At 46.2% G+C, this 14,609-nt stretch overlaps 2 protein-coding genes and 1 long non-coding RNA gene across 5 annotated transcripts in view; 2 read left to right on the plus strand and 1 right to left on the minus strand.

The window, feature by feature from the left end:
- Positions 1–1,659, minus strand: part of PIGL (phosphatidylinositol glycan anchor biosynthesis class L) — a 57,524-nt gene extending 55,865 nt beyond the window's left edge. Inside the window, exon 1 of one of the 3 annotated variants that reach the window (XM_027691168.1) lies at positions 1,298–1,556. In XM_027691168.1, the coding sequence (XP_027546969.1) occupies positions 1,298–1,541 (244 nt within the window). In that variant the 5' untranslated portion in view covers positions 1,542–1,556. Of the gene's footprint in view, positions 1–1,297 lie in introns of all 3 variants that reach the window. The other 2 variants (XM_027691167.1, XM_027691169.1) reach the window with 2 other exon arrangements.
- On the plus strand, positions 1,595–2,315 carry LOC113971340. The gene is made up of 2 exons (XR_003535522.1): positions 1,595–2,048; positions 2,196–2,315. It is a non-coding gene; the product is annotated as an uncharacterized LOC113971340 (long non-coding RNA).
- Positions 2,316–3,544: 1,229 nt separating this feature from the next.
- NCOR1 (nuclear receptor corepressor 1) overlaps positions 3,545–14,609 on the plus strand; it is a 60,614-nt gene continuing 49,549 nt past the window's right edge. The window contains exon 1 of the mRNA XM_027691127.1: positions 3,545–3,594. The gene's annotated coding sequence lies outside the window, so the exon portion shown is untranslated. The remainder of the gene's footprint in view (positions 3,595–14,609) is intronic.

Below are 14,609 nucleotides of genomic sequence, written 5' to 3' on the forward strand. Positions count from 1 at the left end.
AGGGAGATGGCAAAAGGCTGTGCCAGACAGCACCTTTTACAGCCCACTGATACATCCACAGGGTTTGAAAGTGCCTCAGCTCTGCCACAGGGGATGGACTGTGAAACCTCTGTGTAGATATTGAGGGGGATTTCGCTACTGCTGAAACCAGAGTCGTGGAATCATGGAATGGTTTGGGTTGGAAGGGACCTCTAAGATCATCTTGTTTCAACCCCCTGCAGAAAGTCACAGCACCCAACCACCCTCTGAGGGAAGAACCTTTTCCTAATATCCAACATAAACCTTTCCTAGTATCCAACATAAACATAAACCTGGTGCAGCTTCATGCTGTTCTCTCAGGTCCTGAATTCTTAAACTGGCCTTAAATTTGGTAAGACCTTTAGTAAATCCCATCTTTGCTGTGGATATTTCCACATACAGACAGGTGGGAAGAAAAAGTCTCACTTTGTAGAGGGCCGGTAATGAATGGAATCAATGCTGAAATGCACTCGGCAGTTCTGTGGTGAGGAACCAACCTAAAGCTTCCCTGGCACAGCTTCAGGCCATTCACAGAATCACAGAATCAATCAGGTTGGAAAAGATCTCTGAGATCAAGTCCAACCTTTGGCCAATCACCACCTTGTCCCCCATCCCAGAGCACTCAGGGCCACATCCTGTCCTTCCTTAAACACCTCCAGGGATGGTGACGCCACCAGCTCCCTGGGCATCCCATTCCAATATCTAATTATTCTGTGAAGAAATTCTTTCTAATGGCCAACCTAAATCTTCCCTGGCACAGAAAGACTGTGCCCTCTTGTCATGAGTAATGATCATGGATGGAGGAAGGAAGGATGAAAGAGGAATGGATGGAGAATCATAGAATGGTTTGGGTTGAAAGGGACCTTGAAGATCATCCAGTTCTATCCCCTGCTATGGGCAGGGGCACCTTCCACTATCGCAGGTTGCTCCAAGCCCCATCCAACCTGGCCTTGGACACTTCCAGGGATGAGGTAGCCACAACTTCCCGGGGCAGCCTATTCCAGTGGCTCACCACCCTCACAGGGAAGAATTTTTTCCTAATATCTGATCTAAACCTCTCGTCATTCGATTTGAACCCATTGCCCCTTGTCCTGTCACCACATGCTCTTGTAAAGGAAAGGGGCGGGAGGAGGGCGGGCACGGCCGCTCCGCGCCTCAGTTTCCCCACACCCGGTGTGGGGGGGTCCTTCCACCCCGCGATGCCACAGACGGTGGGGCGGAGGATGGGGAGGGGGAGCATCCCCGCGGGCTCCCCGTGCCGGGGGGTGTCCCCGCTCACCTGCGGAGCAGCAGAGCACGGCGGGGGCGGCCCCGGCCCTGCGCAGGCCGAGCAGGGCGGGGGCGAAGAACATCGACTCGTCATCAGGGTGCGCCGTCACCACGAGCGCGCGAACGCCCCGCGGGAGCGCGCGGGACCCCCCCGGGCGAGAGCGCGCTCGGCGCAGGCGGCGCGCGCCCCCGAAGAGGAGGAGGAGGAGCAGGAGCGGCACCGCGAGCAGCGCCAGCAGCGCCGCCGCTGCCATAGCGACCGCCCTTCGGGCCCGCCGCGCCGGCGGGAAACGGCGGCGACGGCACCAAGGTTCCGGCGCACGAAAGGGTCCCACTCCACACACACAGAGCCCCTCCCCTCCGGTCCCGCCCCGAGGCGGGGCCGCTCGGCCGTGGAAACGGGGCTCGGTTGTGCCACTCACGGCTCTGCTGTTCTAGGGCTGCTCGGGAAACGTGTCCTGGCCGTGCGGCTCCAGGGCTGTCCGAAAAACGGGCCCGGTTCCACCGCTCCCGGGGAAACGGGTCCAGGCTGTGCCGCTCCTGCGTTTCCCGGGAAACAGGCCTCGTCTGGGCTTCCTGGGCTTCCCAGGAAACAGACCCCGGCACTGCCACTCCAGGGGAAATGTGTCCCAGCTGTGCCGCTCCAGGGCGGCCAGGCAGGAGCGGGACCTGCCCTGGCCCGGTCCCAGCCGGGGCGGTGTACGGGGGCTGTTTCCGTGGGGAGGTCGGCGGGGAAAGGCGTCACTGCCCTGACCATGCTGGTACGGCCAGAGTGACTAATGGTGACTAAAGTTGGACTTTTCAGCTGTAGTACCTTTTATCGCTGCTGTGGAAGAGCCGTGGGTTAAGGGGAAGCTCAAAAGCAGGGCAGGAGGAGCTTATCTTCAGGCTCGTCGTGCTGTCTGCAGGTCTGTGGGCTATTCCGACTGGAAAACGTTCGGATATGGCTTAGAAGTGAAGGCAAGCACTGGAGAAGGCTGCAGAGCAGGAGGAGACAGGAAGTGTTAAAATAAACATGAAAAGGGCAATCGGATGCAATTGGAAACTTTGCTTTTCCAGGCAAACAGGCAACATGGAAGACAAGTGTCCGGAGCAATGGTGGAGTGTGGGAGCTGGGCGGGTTAAAGCATAAATGGTGAAAATAATTCAGAGTTCAGTGTCTGAGGAGCAGCTCAGACCTCAGCAGGTGTGTGTCTGACTGGTCTTCACGGACTCTTATTTGGGCACCTTTAACTTCCAAGTGAACGGAGGGAGTCTCTGGCTTATGCTGGGATTGGAGACTGCAAACAACAGCCTGGAGATGGGCCATGTCACCTTAACTTGGCACTTTAACCACTGTGGTAACACAGTCCTTAGTGCAACACGTGTTTCAGAGGGATCCCCGTGTGCCACAGGCTGAGCCCCTGCTTTAATAATGGTGTGGGCACCCATCCTGCTTCTCATATTTAATGGCAATTGTGACAACGTGATAATTTTGCCTAATGGTATGTTTTTTCCCATGGTAAATCCGAATAGTGACTTATTTGTGATTTTAGCACATTCTGAGATACGCATTTGTAGGTAAGACACAGTGCAGAAACTCTTTACTGAGGATGCAGGGAACGAGTTACACACTCTTCATTCTGGGGTAGGAATAAACGGACATTTAATGAGATTTGAACCTTTCTCACATGTTTCGGAAGTCATTCGTCGCCAGAGCAGGGGCGCGACCTCAGGGACAGCGCGGGAGGCTGTGGCGGAACCGGGCGATGCTCCGGGCCCGGGACGGGCTCCTGAGGGCGCATTCATGGGCACGGGGCCCGTTATAGTTTATTATCGATTTATATAGTGGCACAGCGGGGCGCTACGGCTCCCGCCCCGCGGCCGGTCCGTGGAGCCCCTCACGGGCCGGGCCCCGCTCGCCTCATGGCGGCCGCGCCCCCCCCGGCCCCTCAGAGCGGGGGGGCAGCCCCGCCCCGCCGCACCGGCCCGCGGTCCTGGAAGGGGCATAGCACCCCGTCCTCTCACCGCCGCGCTCCGTGGTGACTTTTCTCAGCCTGTCGCTTCCTGTGCACCGCCACACACCGGCGCGACGGGAGGAAAGGGGGGACCCGCCGCGGCCGGTGAAAGGCACCGGGCGGCGGCGCCGCGGTTTGTTTGGTACCTGCCAGGACCCGGCGGGAGGGGGCGGAGCGCGCGGGGCCGGGGGAGGGGAGGCAAGATGGCGGCGGCGGCGGCGCTGAGGGTGAGGTGAGATCGCCGCGCCCGCCCAGCCCCGCCGGGACCCGCCGACACCCGCCGCCCGGGCCGCCCCTGCGCCGCGCCTCGGTAAGCGCGGGGGGCCCAGCGGGGCGGCGCGGGGGGCAGCGGGCCGGGCGGCTCCACTGCGAGCAGCAGGAGGAGGAGGAGGTGGAGGAGGGGGAAGAGGCGGGGGCCCGGCCATCCCGTCCTCCTCACGGGCAGCGCTGTGGTCCCCGGGGGGAGCGCGCTGGGGCCGGAGGGGGCCGTGAGGGAGCGGCCGGAGGTGTGAGGGGTGGGCGGGTCAGGGCCGCGGTGCCCGCGGGGGTTTCCCCCCATTGAGGCGGTGGGAGCGCGGGGAGGCCCCGGGGGGGACGCGGGGCACGGAGGGGCGGCCCCGGCGGGGGAATTCTTGGAGAAATCCCGGAGCGTCGGTGGTGCTGGGTGTGCATCCTTGCGCTGTGCGGGGAGGAGGAGTGCGAGTTAAAAAAAAAACAAATTAAAAAAAATTTTTAAAAAGGGTCAGTTCTTCAAAAGCGGCCCCTCGGAGCGCGCTGGTTCCCGAGGATGTGCTGCGGCCACAGCTCCGTGTCCGGGGAGCATCGCGGCCGCTGTCAGTGCTGGGGAGTTGTTGCTGATGCTGACGCTGAATTATTCATATGGGACCTGTAAACATCCCCGGCTTCTGTCATCTCCGGGCTGCTGCGGGGCACAATGGAAGTGGCTTTTTGCTAGAATTGGTCTGACTTGATGGTAAAGAACTTGCTGATTTTTTCCTGTACGTAACAAACCTGTGGGTATCAAGTTGGTTGCAATTAGACCAGGTTCTAGATGGATGGATGAGCTGTCAGTGTTGGGCTCAAGTGAGATAGTCTGAACAATCTGTTGTTGTCCAAAACCTGCTTCTTCATGTTTCACAGATATGGTCTTAAGAAGTGTGTTTCCTTTTCATGGCTCTAAATATTGGTGTAACCTAACACAACTTATTACAGTGGGGATGTCTAGTCCTGAAGACTTGGTTTTGTGGATGCATTAATTTTAGGTATGGCACTGTGATTATGAACTGTTAGAGCTCAGATGGGGATATTTATCCTATACAGCATGATTTGAGAGGGAGAAAATAGTGCTGTTATAAGAAAAACATTACTGTTGTGATAAGTGGGATGATCATGGGCACAGTGTAAGTGCCTGGATAAGTGGACACAGTTATGCCACTGCACACGAGGACTGTGCAGATCTGTTGCAGTTTTGCACTGGAATTTTATCCTGCAGAATGTTGTTATTCCTGATTAACTAAACAACCTTGATATTTGGAAAGGAAGTCTGTGATATTCCAAGTGAATCTCTAGTTAGCTGAAATCTGGTGTCTCGCATTGGGGGATGAAAGCCTTTCGTGCTTATCCCAAGAATTCAGAAGTTCAGGGGAAACAAGCCAACAGCAGGGACCCTTTTTGCCAAAGCAGGGTTAATTTTTTTCTTGATGTGGCTTTTCTTTGTGATATAGGATATAGGCTGCCGAGGAAGAAAAGTTATGTTGTGATTTATGTGCAGTATAATTTGCCTATTTGAAACATGCTCTTTGATACTGGTCGCTAAAATAACTCAATTTATTGCTGAAACATGGGAAAGAGCAGTATTTTGGAATCTTTTTTCCTAGAGTTACCATGAGCATTTTTTAACATGTGGAGAGGATGTTATGAGTGTTTGCTTCCACAAGTGTTATTTCTCTTTAGCTTGTTAATCATTGCATGAATCAATTAAAGTAACTCCTCAGACTGAAATTATAAACACAGAGTCAGAGTATATTCACTTTTCTACGTTGTGCTGCTGCTGTTTTATTTTAAATACAGTTTGTCTCCTACAACCACTCATTTTAGTTGCTTCTTCTGTGCAGACACGTTTTTCACTGTGATCGAAAAGGATCTGCAAAGTGCTCTCAGAAAGTGGGGTGAAAGTAGGAACAGACCCTAAAGCTCCTTTCAGTTTCCCCCCTCGAGTGCCTTCCCCAGTTCTTGTGCCTCTCTAACTTCATCTTTAGAGTGATTTCATTTCTCAGTTACAGAATGAATGAGGGATGCTCACAGGGAGGGAAAGCTGCCTCTGCTTGTGCTACTGTTAAATGCATGAAAGCAACTGGAAATCATCTCCTGAACAATATTTTCTATTTTTTTTCTGTATTACAATCTTAATATTGGCATTTAATTTACTCATTCGAGGCTCGCAGCCAAAGTTTTGGTGAAATGTCTTATTCCTCCTTTATAATTGCCTACAAAATGATTTGAATGAAGGTTTTCTTGCAGGATTGAAAATATTATTTGGAGTTCCAGTGTGTGTAGCTACTTACATTTAGGATTTTAACAATTGTTGGAGCTGGAAGGCATCTGTTCCTCATGCAGGTGCAGGGCAACACAGAACCATCTTGAGAACAGACTTGTAACCAGACAGTGGTTTCATAATGCAAACAACTGTTTCCTGGATGCCACTCCTGAACTCTTCAAGTCATTTGTGTTTTTTAGTTAAATCTGAATCAGTGTTTTGGATGTCAGGTTGTTAACTGGCTGTGGTACCTTCCCCCTCAACTGGCCCAGAGGAAATTTGTGACCTGTGCAGGACCGCTGGCTGTAAATATTTACTTTGTGCTATTTCTAAATTATGCAAATAGCCAGGGGCGTGCTGAATGTGTCTTCCATTTCAGTGTCTCTCTCCTTCAACCATTCTCCATCTAGTAATGGTTTTTGGTGAGGTTCCCTTTCCCTTCTGTGCTGGTTCAGTGCTTACCCACCATCTTTTAAATCACTGCCACAGCCTGGGCCTGCTGGGGCTCAGTCTTACCTTGGGCTATGTTTCTTCCCAGTATCCTAAGGGAGATTCCTATATCCTTGCACAGCTCCAGAGCTAATCCACTCTGTAATGTTGCCACTCCCAGACTGATTTGATAGGCAGTTTTTTTCTTCATGCTCTAGGAAGATGTTGGTCTCTGTGGTTTTGATGTCAGTGACTTCACCTGCTTATGATTGCAAAGGTTATTGCAAAATTAAGATACTGTGTTGGTACAAAGATGCATCAGCCAACTCTGAAAAATCTTGTTGTTCATAACTTTCAGCAGTAGAAAACTTAGAAATGAATTTTTTATGCAAACAGATTACCTGGACAAACTGTTGACCAGGACTTGAAAATTCTGTGCATGTTGAGTGACTACTCATGGGTAAAACTGAAAATGAAAATACAGCACAGTGATGGGAGGGAAAGAACACCTAAAAATGAACAAAGATGAGGTTAAGTATAAAATATGCTCAAACTAATATGATGTTTCTTTAAAGCCTCCCTTTGTGCTTTGTGCTGTGCTGCAGGGAAGGAGCATTTGGGTAATTCTTTTTCACATCCTCATGATGTCAGAGGACTCTTGTCCCATCCAGAGCTGGAAACAGCCACAGCATTCCCTGCTCCATGTAAAACCTCAACTGGGCTTCCTGGGCAGAACCCGGGGCTGTTTGAAAAGCAAATGCTCTCCTGAATGGATTAAAATACATGCAGGTTTCAAGGAACACGTCTAACAAATGTGAATATCAATCAGATTCCTGTCCTGTTTGTCAATGGGAGAGAGTTAAGCACACGTAAGTTCATGACAAGTTCAAGTGCTGCTCAGCGAACCAGACAGGTGTATTGTTACAGCCAGCTGCACCCTTCACCTCATTAATGGTATTTTGGGGAAAGAAAAAAGAAGGTGAATTAGTTTAAATAAAAAAATTGTATGTGCACTGTAGAGTTTTGTCTCAGGTTCACGTTTTTCAGCTTTTCCTCTGTTTTTATGCTGCCTGAAATACTGGATTGACAGAGAAGGGGTGTCTGGAAGGTGAGGATAATCAGTGTAACTCCATGGTTTAGCTTTCTTGGAATGCTCTTCCCAAAACCTGTCCTAATAAATGTGGTCAGTTAATTGTTCCATTATGGACATTATTTGTGTGGGTGCTGATGTTTCACTGTGGTCTCAAAGATCACATGGAAACACATCTAAAACCTTGAAGTTCTGGGTTGTTTTTTTTCACTCCGGATCTAAAGGATTCCTTATATCATTCCTGGTTCAAGATCTCTTCCATTCTATGTCTTTTTCTGTGACCTGGAGGCCGTTGTGTGAGTCCCAGCTGGAGTTATATTTTTATATATTATTGCATTCCCTGTGAAGTAGAACATCCCAATCATAAACGTGGTAACAATAAACTTCGTTTCCAGAAGGCCCTGGTGCATTTCCTGTGGAATATCGGAATGGACCAAGGCACTGTCTTAGATGCAATTAAAAAAATGTTATTTTAACCTTATTGTATTTTTAGTTAAAATCTAGACTTGATTTTATCTGAACCCAGTCAACTGAGGAGAATTATGAGGCTGATGCTTGGTTTGTCCTGACCCTTTTTTTATAGAATGTTTTCTCCTACAATACATCACAGTTTGTGGATCTGTGGATTTAGTCAGTATGGATTAGCCAAGTTGTATTTCCTTTTCCAAACCAAAGCTACTTTTAAAAGCTGCCACTACAGAGATGCTTTTGATAATCAATGAACTGCAAGAAGAGGCTGGAAACTTAAAATGACCACATAATTTCTTGCATGTTAGGAGATGTCAAAAGCAGTTTTACCTGCAGATGGATCAACAGTGGAGGAATAATTCACGTGCAGAAGCTGGTTTTGATGTGCCTGTACTTTCAGTCCAAAAAGGAGAAGAAAACTTGTTGTTTTGAGAGAATATTTTATGTCCGGTGTGTGATATATCCAAAATGTGAGACATCATGGTTGTTTCTAAATCACAAATGAAATGGGAGAAAAAAGGTGAATTGGAGTGAACCTCAGTGAGTTGTTGGACACTGAGCGGGGAGTGAGGATGAGATGCTGGGGAAGGTTGTTGCAGTTTTTATCACTGTGGTTTGTGTAGCATCTCTTGAGCCTCTTGCCTGCTGCAGACAGGGGACGCTGGAGGGTGCCTGGGTTGGTTTCTGTTTCACTGTACAGGTTTCAGGGTGAAGTTTGAATGCTCCAGTTGATGTTTCACAACCAGTTGAATCACCTGTGGCAAGGATAGGGCCCTTCAAAAGAAGTAAGGTAGATATCTGGGAATTACCTCAGAAAAAAAGATTTCTCCCCTTGGGAATGAGAGTCCTTACCTGTGTTTTTTTCCTGTTTGGGTTTTGTAGGGTTTGGTTTGGACAGTCAATTCTGGAGATTTGGTTTCTTTGCTCAGAGATTTGGTTTCTTTGGCTCATGAATTTTTCTTGTGGTGCACATTAACTGTGTGCTATTTGCCATATTGGGACAACCAGGAATCTGGTGTTCCTTGGAAAACCAAAATATGTTCTAAATGTCTTTAGGAAATAAGCTCTCTGTGTTTCTATGATATACTTTTAGAAACAGAGAACCTTGTAAGGTTTGTACCCTCCTTGGGTTTAAGTCATCAGTCAGTGGTATTTTTAGTCAAGGAAATGTCTACATCTTTGATTTCCATTTCTGAATGGAGAACTTCCTCCTACCTCCTTTGGCTGGTTTTGGTGTTATTGTGACCCTCCTTGGCAGAAGGGAGCTGGGGAGGCTCCTTGGCAGGCACTGAGAGCTGTTCCTCCATGAAACCCAGAGGAGATTTCCTCCCCCAGGAATTTCATGTATCCCAGTGTGTTAACTGGTGATGGAAATACGTGCTCTGATTGGAAATGGATGTGCTCAGCACCCCTCTTTTTTTTTTTGGGTGAGGCAAGTGGGTGATTAGAAACTTCCTAAAATGTCAGTGTGATCTTAGCTTTTCCTGTGATGTTCCCCCATCTAGTGCAGCAGAGCTGTGTGTGGTGGATAGCCTGGGTCTTGATATCATGTATTAGCTACTTTTCTTCAAGATCATAAATTACAGGAGGGATTAAAATAGAATTTCCTGGAGAAGAGTCTCTTGTCAGCTGAATTTGATCGACCTCGTTTTGGTAGAGCACAAATTCTGTTTGTATTTGTAGTTACCTCGCAGGAGAGGGAGCGAAACTCTTACTTAAAGGTGAGACATAACAATGTGATCCTGAGATTTGGCAACAGTTTGGTCATAAATTACATATTTAAATATACAACCAATATTCACCTTTGGAATGGCAACAAAAATAGTTTTAAATGACTCTTTAATACTTAATATTTAATGTTCCAAAAGCTATTACTTAAGTACTTTAAGGACTTGGTAGTCTGTTAATAGGAATTCTTTTCCTATTAAAATATCAAGTATAAAATAATAGTTTAGGTTTTTGGCTCTTTTGATAGAGATGGAAAAGTCTTCTCAGTATAGAGTAAATGTGACATCTTGAACTGACAGCTGTAAAGCTCCTTGACTTCTGTCATGTCTGTAATTGTCTAAATTAAAGTTTACTGTGCTTCCATGTCATGTAGAATATGTCAGACACTGTAGAGCATTGTGAGGTAATGCTTTGCATGTTCAGAAATAAGATTATATTGTACACTAATGGAAATTTCAGGGTGTGAAAAGGGTCAAATTCAGATGTTTGGGCTTTTCTTAATATTTTTTTTCTAATGCTCCCATTTTTGTATTTATGGCTTGATATATATTCATTATTAATGGAGAGAATGTTGTTTAGTGTTGGTAGTAAAACACGGTCTTATAGATGTAAGTTTTTTACTGTATTTTTAGCAGGGATAGAAATAGAAATTTTTACATCAATAACCTTGTGAGTAGAGGAAGTGCAACTGTGTGAGATTAAAGTTCTTGGGAATTTATGGTGTATTTTACATGTCTGTCACAGGAAAAGAAAAGGCATTTGCACATGTGGAATTGTCTTGAAAAATTCAGTAGTTTTAGTTGTTCTCGACTTGGAGAAAATATGTTCATTGTTTCCATTCATTCCATATGCCCATGTGCTTTGACTGCAAGCTTTTGAGTATTCTGCAACATAAATCTGAGTGAACAAAGAGTGAGAAAAAGATTAAAGAAAGTGTGGAAGAGGTCCTGAGCTTTGAGGATGATGTCTGTGTTCTGCAAAAATCGGAAGCACAGTGTTCTGGAACCTATTTAAGTGGCCTTTATTAAATTGTCTTTAATTTTAGTGTTGACCTATTAACATTTTTTTTGTACCGTGCAAAGAATTTTTCATCTTTTGCAGGATATGCCCAACAGATTTTCGTGCTTTGAAGCTCATCTGTAAGCTTGGATATTGTAGCTGGAATACACTTCCTTCAGTTCTTGTTTGAAAGCACAGAATTATCTTAAATCTGCTCAGGCATCAACCTTCTGGTAGGTTCTTGAATGAAAACCCTTTCTCTTTTAGGATTGTCCTACCTATTGATCTTGAAGCTGATTTTCTCTTTTATCCTTCCATCCCACAATACTTTGCAGAGTTTTGTAGAGTCAGACTCGAAGGGTTGTCATAGATCAGGTTGAACCCAAATTTCTTTTCTTTGTCACTAGATTTTGTCCTCTGAATATCTGTCATGTGACTTTGCTGAGAACTGGACATGGAGGAGTGACTGAAGGACTGATAACTGCTCTGGAAGTGTCTGCTGCTTTTTTAGGGAAGGCTTTTCAACTGCTTAGTCAGTCTGAGCTTGCAGAAGTGCCATTAATGTTCTGGCCATTGGAGTTCTAGATGTTAAGTGATACTTAGCCTTGTACTGTGTCTATTAGTTTGAATAAATAACTTTTTATGTGGAAGTTGGGCCCATTAACCTATTTTTAGCAATCTGCCAGTATTTACTTGTCTAAGGCATATCCCCAGGATGCAAAGTTGATGTTTTCGCTTGAGCGTTCGAACAGGTTAATGATTATCTGGTAAAATAAAAATACTACTAGGAAGATTTGTTTTGCAAATCTGGCAATACACTGAAGGGTTTTACTTATGTGACTCTGGACTTGTAATTTTGTGTTGTGTCTTGGAGGAACAGACACGGGTCTGTAATGAAATCGAGTGGTTTAATAGGGTTGGTCCTTAAGTACGGCCTGGTTTTGTTTTTTTCCATGAGGTAGTTTCATTACCTTTTTATGAAGTGAAATCACAGAAATAATTATTCACAAGTATTGTTATCATGCTTTGGATAAAGCCTTTCCTACCACTGCTGAAACACTCCCTCCACTCCTCGTTTTCTCGCCAGAGTAAACTTTGAATAAATATCCCAGAATTAATTTTGTGCTTCACTGTCAATCCCCTGCGTAAGGCAGAGCCTTCCTTGCTCTGCCACAGGTTGGATACATCACAGCTCAATTCACTAAAGCTGCTGATTTAAAAACAAAATCCCCCAACTCTGTTTAGACTATAATCTCATTCTTTGCACTCTTTTTATCACACTTAGTTTGCTCAAAAACAAGATGAGGAAAATTCCCAGAAGGATGTGAAATTTAATTAGCGAGTGTTGGTTAAGTACTTCAAGATGGCACGAAAATTACTGTGAATGCAAAAGTGTCAGCTTGTTTTGGATAGCTGGAGAAAAATCGAGGCTACCCATGAGACTGATCTTTTATCCATGAGGGTGAGTGGAAGAGTTGGAGACAGGATATTCCAGGGAGCGGGGCCGTGGTTCCACGGACCGGGAGTAGGTGAGTCCCCTCCCACCAGGAGTAGGTGAGTCCCCTCCCACCAGGCTCCTGACCCCGTCCCTCCGGCTGCCGTCGGATCCGTGGCCACGCATTGAAGGGTTTTGGGGAACTGGCCTGCTAAAAATAGTCACGGTTTGTAACCTGCTGTGTTTTTCCAAGTGAAGAGCTGCTTTTCTCTGGCTTTTGCCTCCTCAGACTGCTGCAAGACTTGAGTCTGATTTCTGATTCAGACATTAACTGTTTCCTGGGGAGTCTCTGACAGATTTCTTAACCTTTCTGTGACTCATTTTCCCACGTGTCTGCTGAAGATAGTACGGACTTCTGCTTCTTTCTGAAGCGTTCTGAGTTCTGGAGATGGAGCTGAAATTACACTCTGATTGTTGCCATTATAATATCCAGTTCCAAATTATTTCTAACTTGTTCAAAATTCCCTGCATATGGTAAATGTAAATGGGAACAGTAGCTTTTAAGGGGAATTCTGAATTGGATCTGTTCAGTAGTTTGAGCCAAAGAGAGAAGTATCTTCATACCTTTAGAAATAAACATTGTTAAATCATTTCCTTGCCTGAGAAGCTCAAATTAGCACAAGGCCAAGCATCTCTTCACAGTTCTTGAAACTTTTACTCTTGTCACTGCTTTTTCTCAGCAAGGTATCTTCAGACTTAGCTGTTTGTTTTTTGATTCTTTGCTCCTACTTGTCCTGTAGTTTTTATTTTCTTTTCAGTATTATCCACTTGATGCTGCTGGGTTTCCCCATCTCTTACATGTTTTATCACAGAGTCTGTGAATGTCAGTGAAATGGGACATTAGTGCACAGTGTTTGGGTTCTGAACTGCAAAACAAGAAATATTTCTTTCTGCCCTTTCTAATTGTCAGTATTTGGTGAGGCAGACGATTTGCCAGCCTGGTTGGCAGCTGTATGAAAGTATTCACGACCCATCTTTATCTTTGGGAGACATGTAAGGCAGAATTCCAAAGTCTGTAACAGCTCCTGTAAATGTTTATGTGAGAAACCTCTGAAATTTGCAGAGTAACATGAAAAGGTATAAAAATACTTGTCTGCAAAATAAGACCTTGCTGTCATTGACTGAGCAGAGTTGGAAGCTGATTTCTAATGTTGTAATTTGTCAGGGTGCTGAAAAGGAAGGTGAGCAGCCTCTGTTCTGGCAGAGGAGAGGGAACCAGTGCAAGGATCTGAGAGGCAGAGAGAGTTAATAAACAGTGAGGAACTTTAAAGGAGGATTCTGGTTGGATTTGGGTAGAGCAGGACGAGGTTTGTCATGACTAATGAAAGGATACAGCCGGGAGGAAAGCCCGGATGAGGTTGTTTACAGTCTGCACACACAGTTCCAGTTTTATGCAAAAGGATGGCTGTATTTAAACATAATCGGGATGTATGGAACTTGGAGAGGTTACAGCAGGAAGCTGGCACTGCCCTCACTGACCAAGGAGTGGATTGATGAAGAATAATCTGTGTCTGCTGCAGACATGGGAGCAGATGCTGAAGGGAGAGGCAGATGCTTTTACATGTCAGGTCATGAGGTTGCCTGCAGAGAAATGAGAGCTGAAGTCAAGTACTTACATCCACAATTGCAGAATTAAGGCAGTAAGACAGGGAGAGATGAGCAGAATATTGATGGTAATTCTATTGGCAGATATCAGCAAAAAATTCAACCCCCCTCCCCCCAATATGGCAGAGAGGATAAACAAGCTCGTGCTGTAGGAGCCTGGGAGATAAAGGGGGGACTGCAGGGGCACGTAGGGAGGTCAAATCAGGAGAGTGTGCAGGCACGTGGATGCGTCTGTAACAGGAAAAGGAGGCTTAGAGGGAGGGAATATTGTACTTCAGTGTCATTTTACATGCTGTACTACAGTGGGGTTTTTATCTTGAAAGGAATGAGATCCTACACAGGATCCCCCTCCTTGGGTTCCCTCCACACCTTGTAATTGCCAATACGTGACCACATGTTTTCCTCTACTGTTACCCCCTTATCTCTGCTGCTGTTGTGCCAGTTCCTTCAGGGAGGAAGAAGAATGCACCCCCACCATTGATAACTTCATGTTTTCTTTTCTTTTTTTTTCTCTCTGCATTTCTCACCTCTCATACTGACCACGATTATAATCTCGAATTCTGCTTGTTACCTTCCTCTGTTGGCAACTTTTCTTTGATTCCCTTTTAGAAAAAATTCAATTGTGGTGCTTTGAACGTGATCACTCTTGCAGTTCTCAGGAGGAAGGTCATTAGACTCAGTGTTTTCCTGTGTATTTGTGTAAAACTTGTTGGTTATGAGGGGGTTTAAGTTGTAATGAGGGGGTTTAAGTTAACAATGGTGGATGGATGAAGGATGTTCTTGCTTGTGTTCCATGGCCCCTTCCTCCCCCTCATCTTTCCACCTCCGGCACAGAATCTGCAGAGATGGACAGGATCTCTCATTGCAGTTGGTTGTGGAAGCTTCTTTATCAATGAAGATTTCAAGATGAACAGTTGTAACACAAACCCAACACTCTGTACACTTAAGTTCTTGTGAATGGAGAAATGGCCTTTA

This window comes from Neopelma chrysocephalum, unplaced genomic scaffold (genome assembly GCF_003984885.1).
Source record: "Neopelma chrysocephalum unplaced genomic scaffold, ASM398488v2 Primary Assembly neopelma1_82, whole genome shotgun sequence".
Lineage (NCBI taxonomy): Eukaryota > Metazoa > Chordata > Aves > Passeriformes > Pipridae > Neopelma > Neopelma chrysocephalum.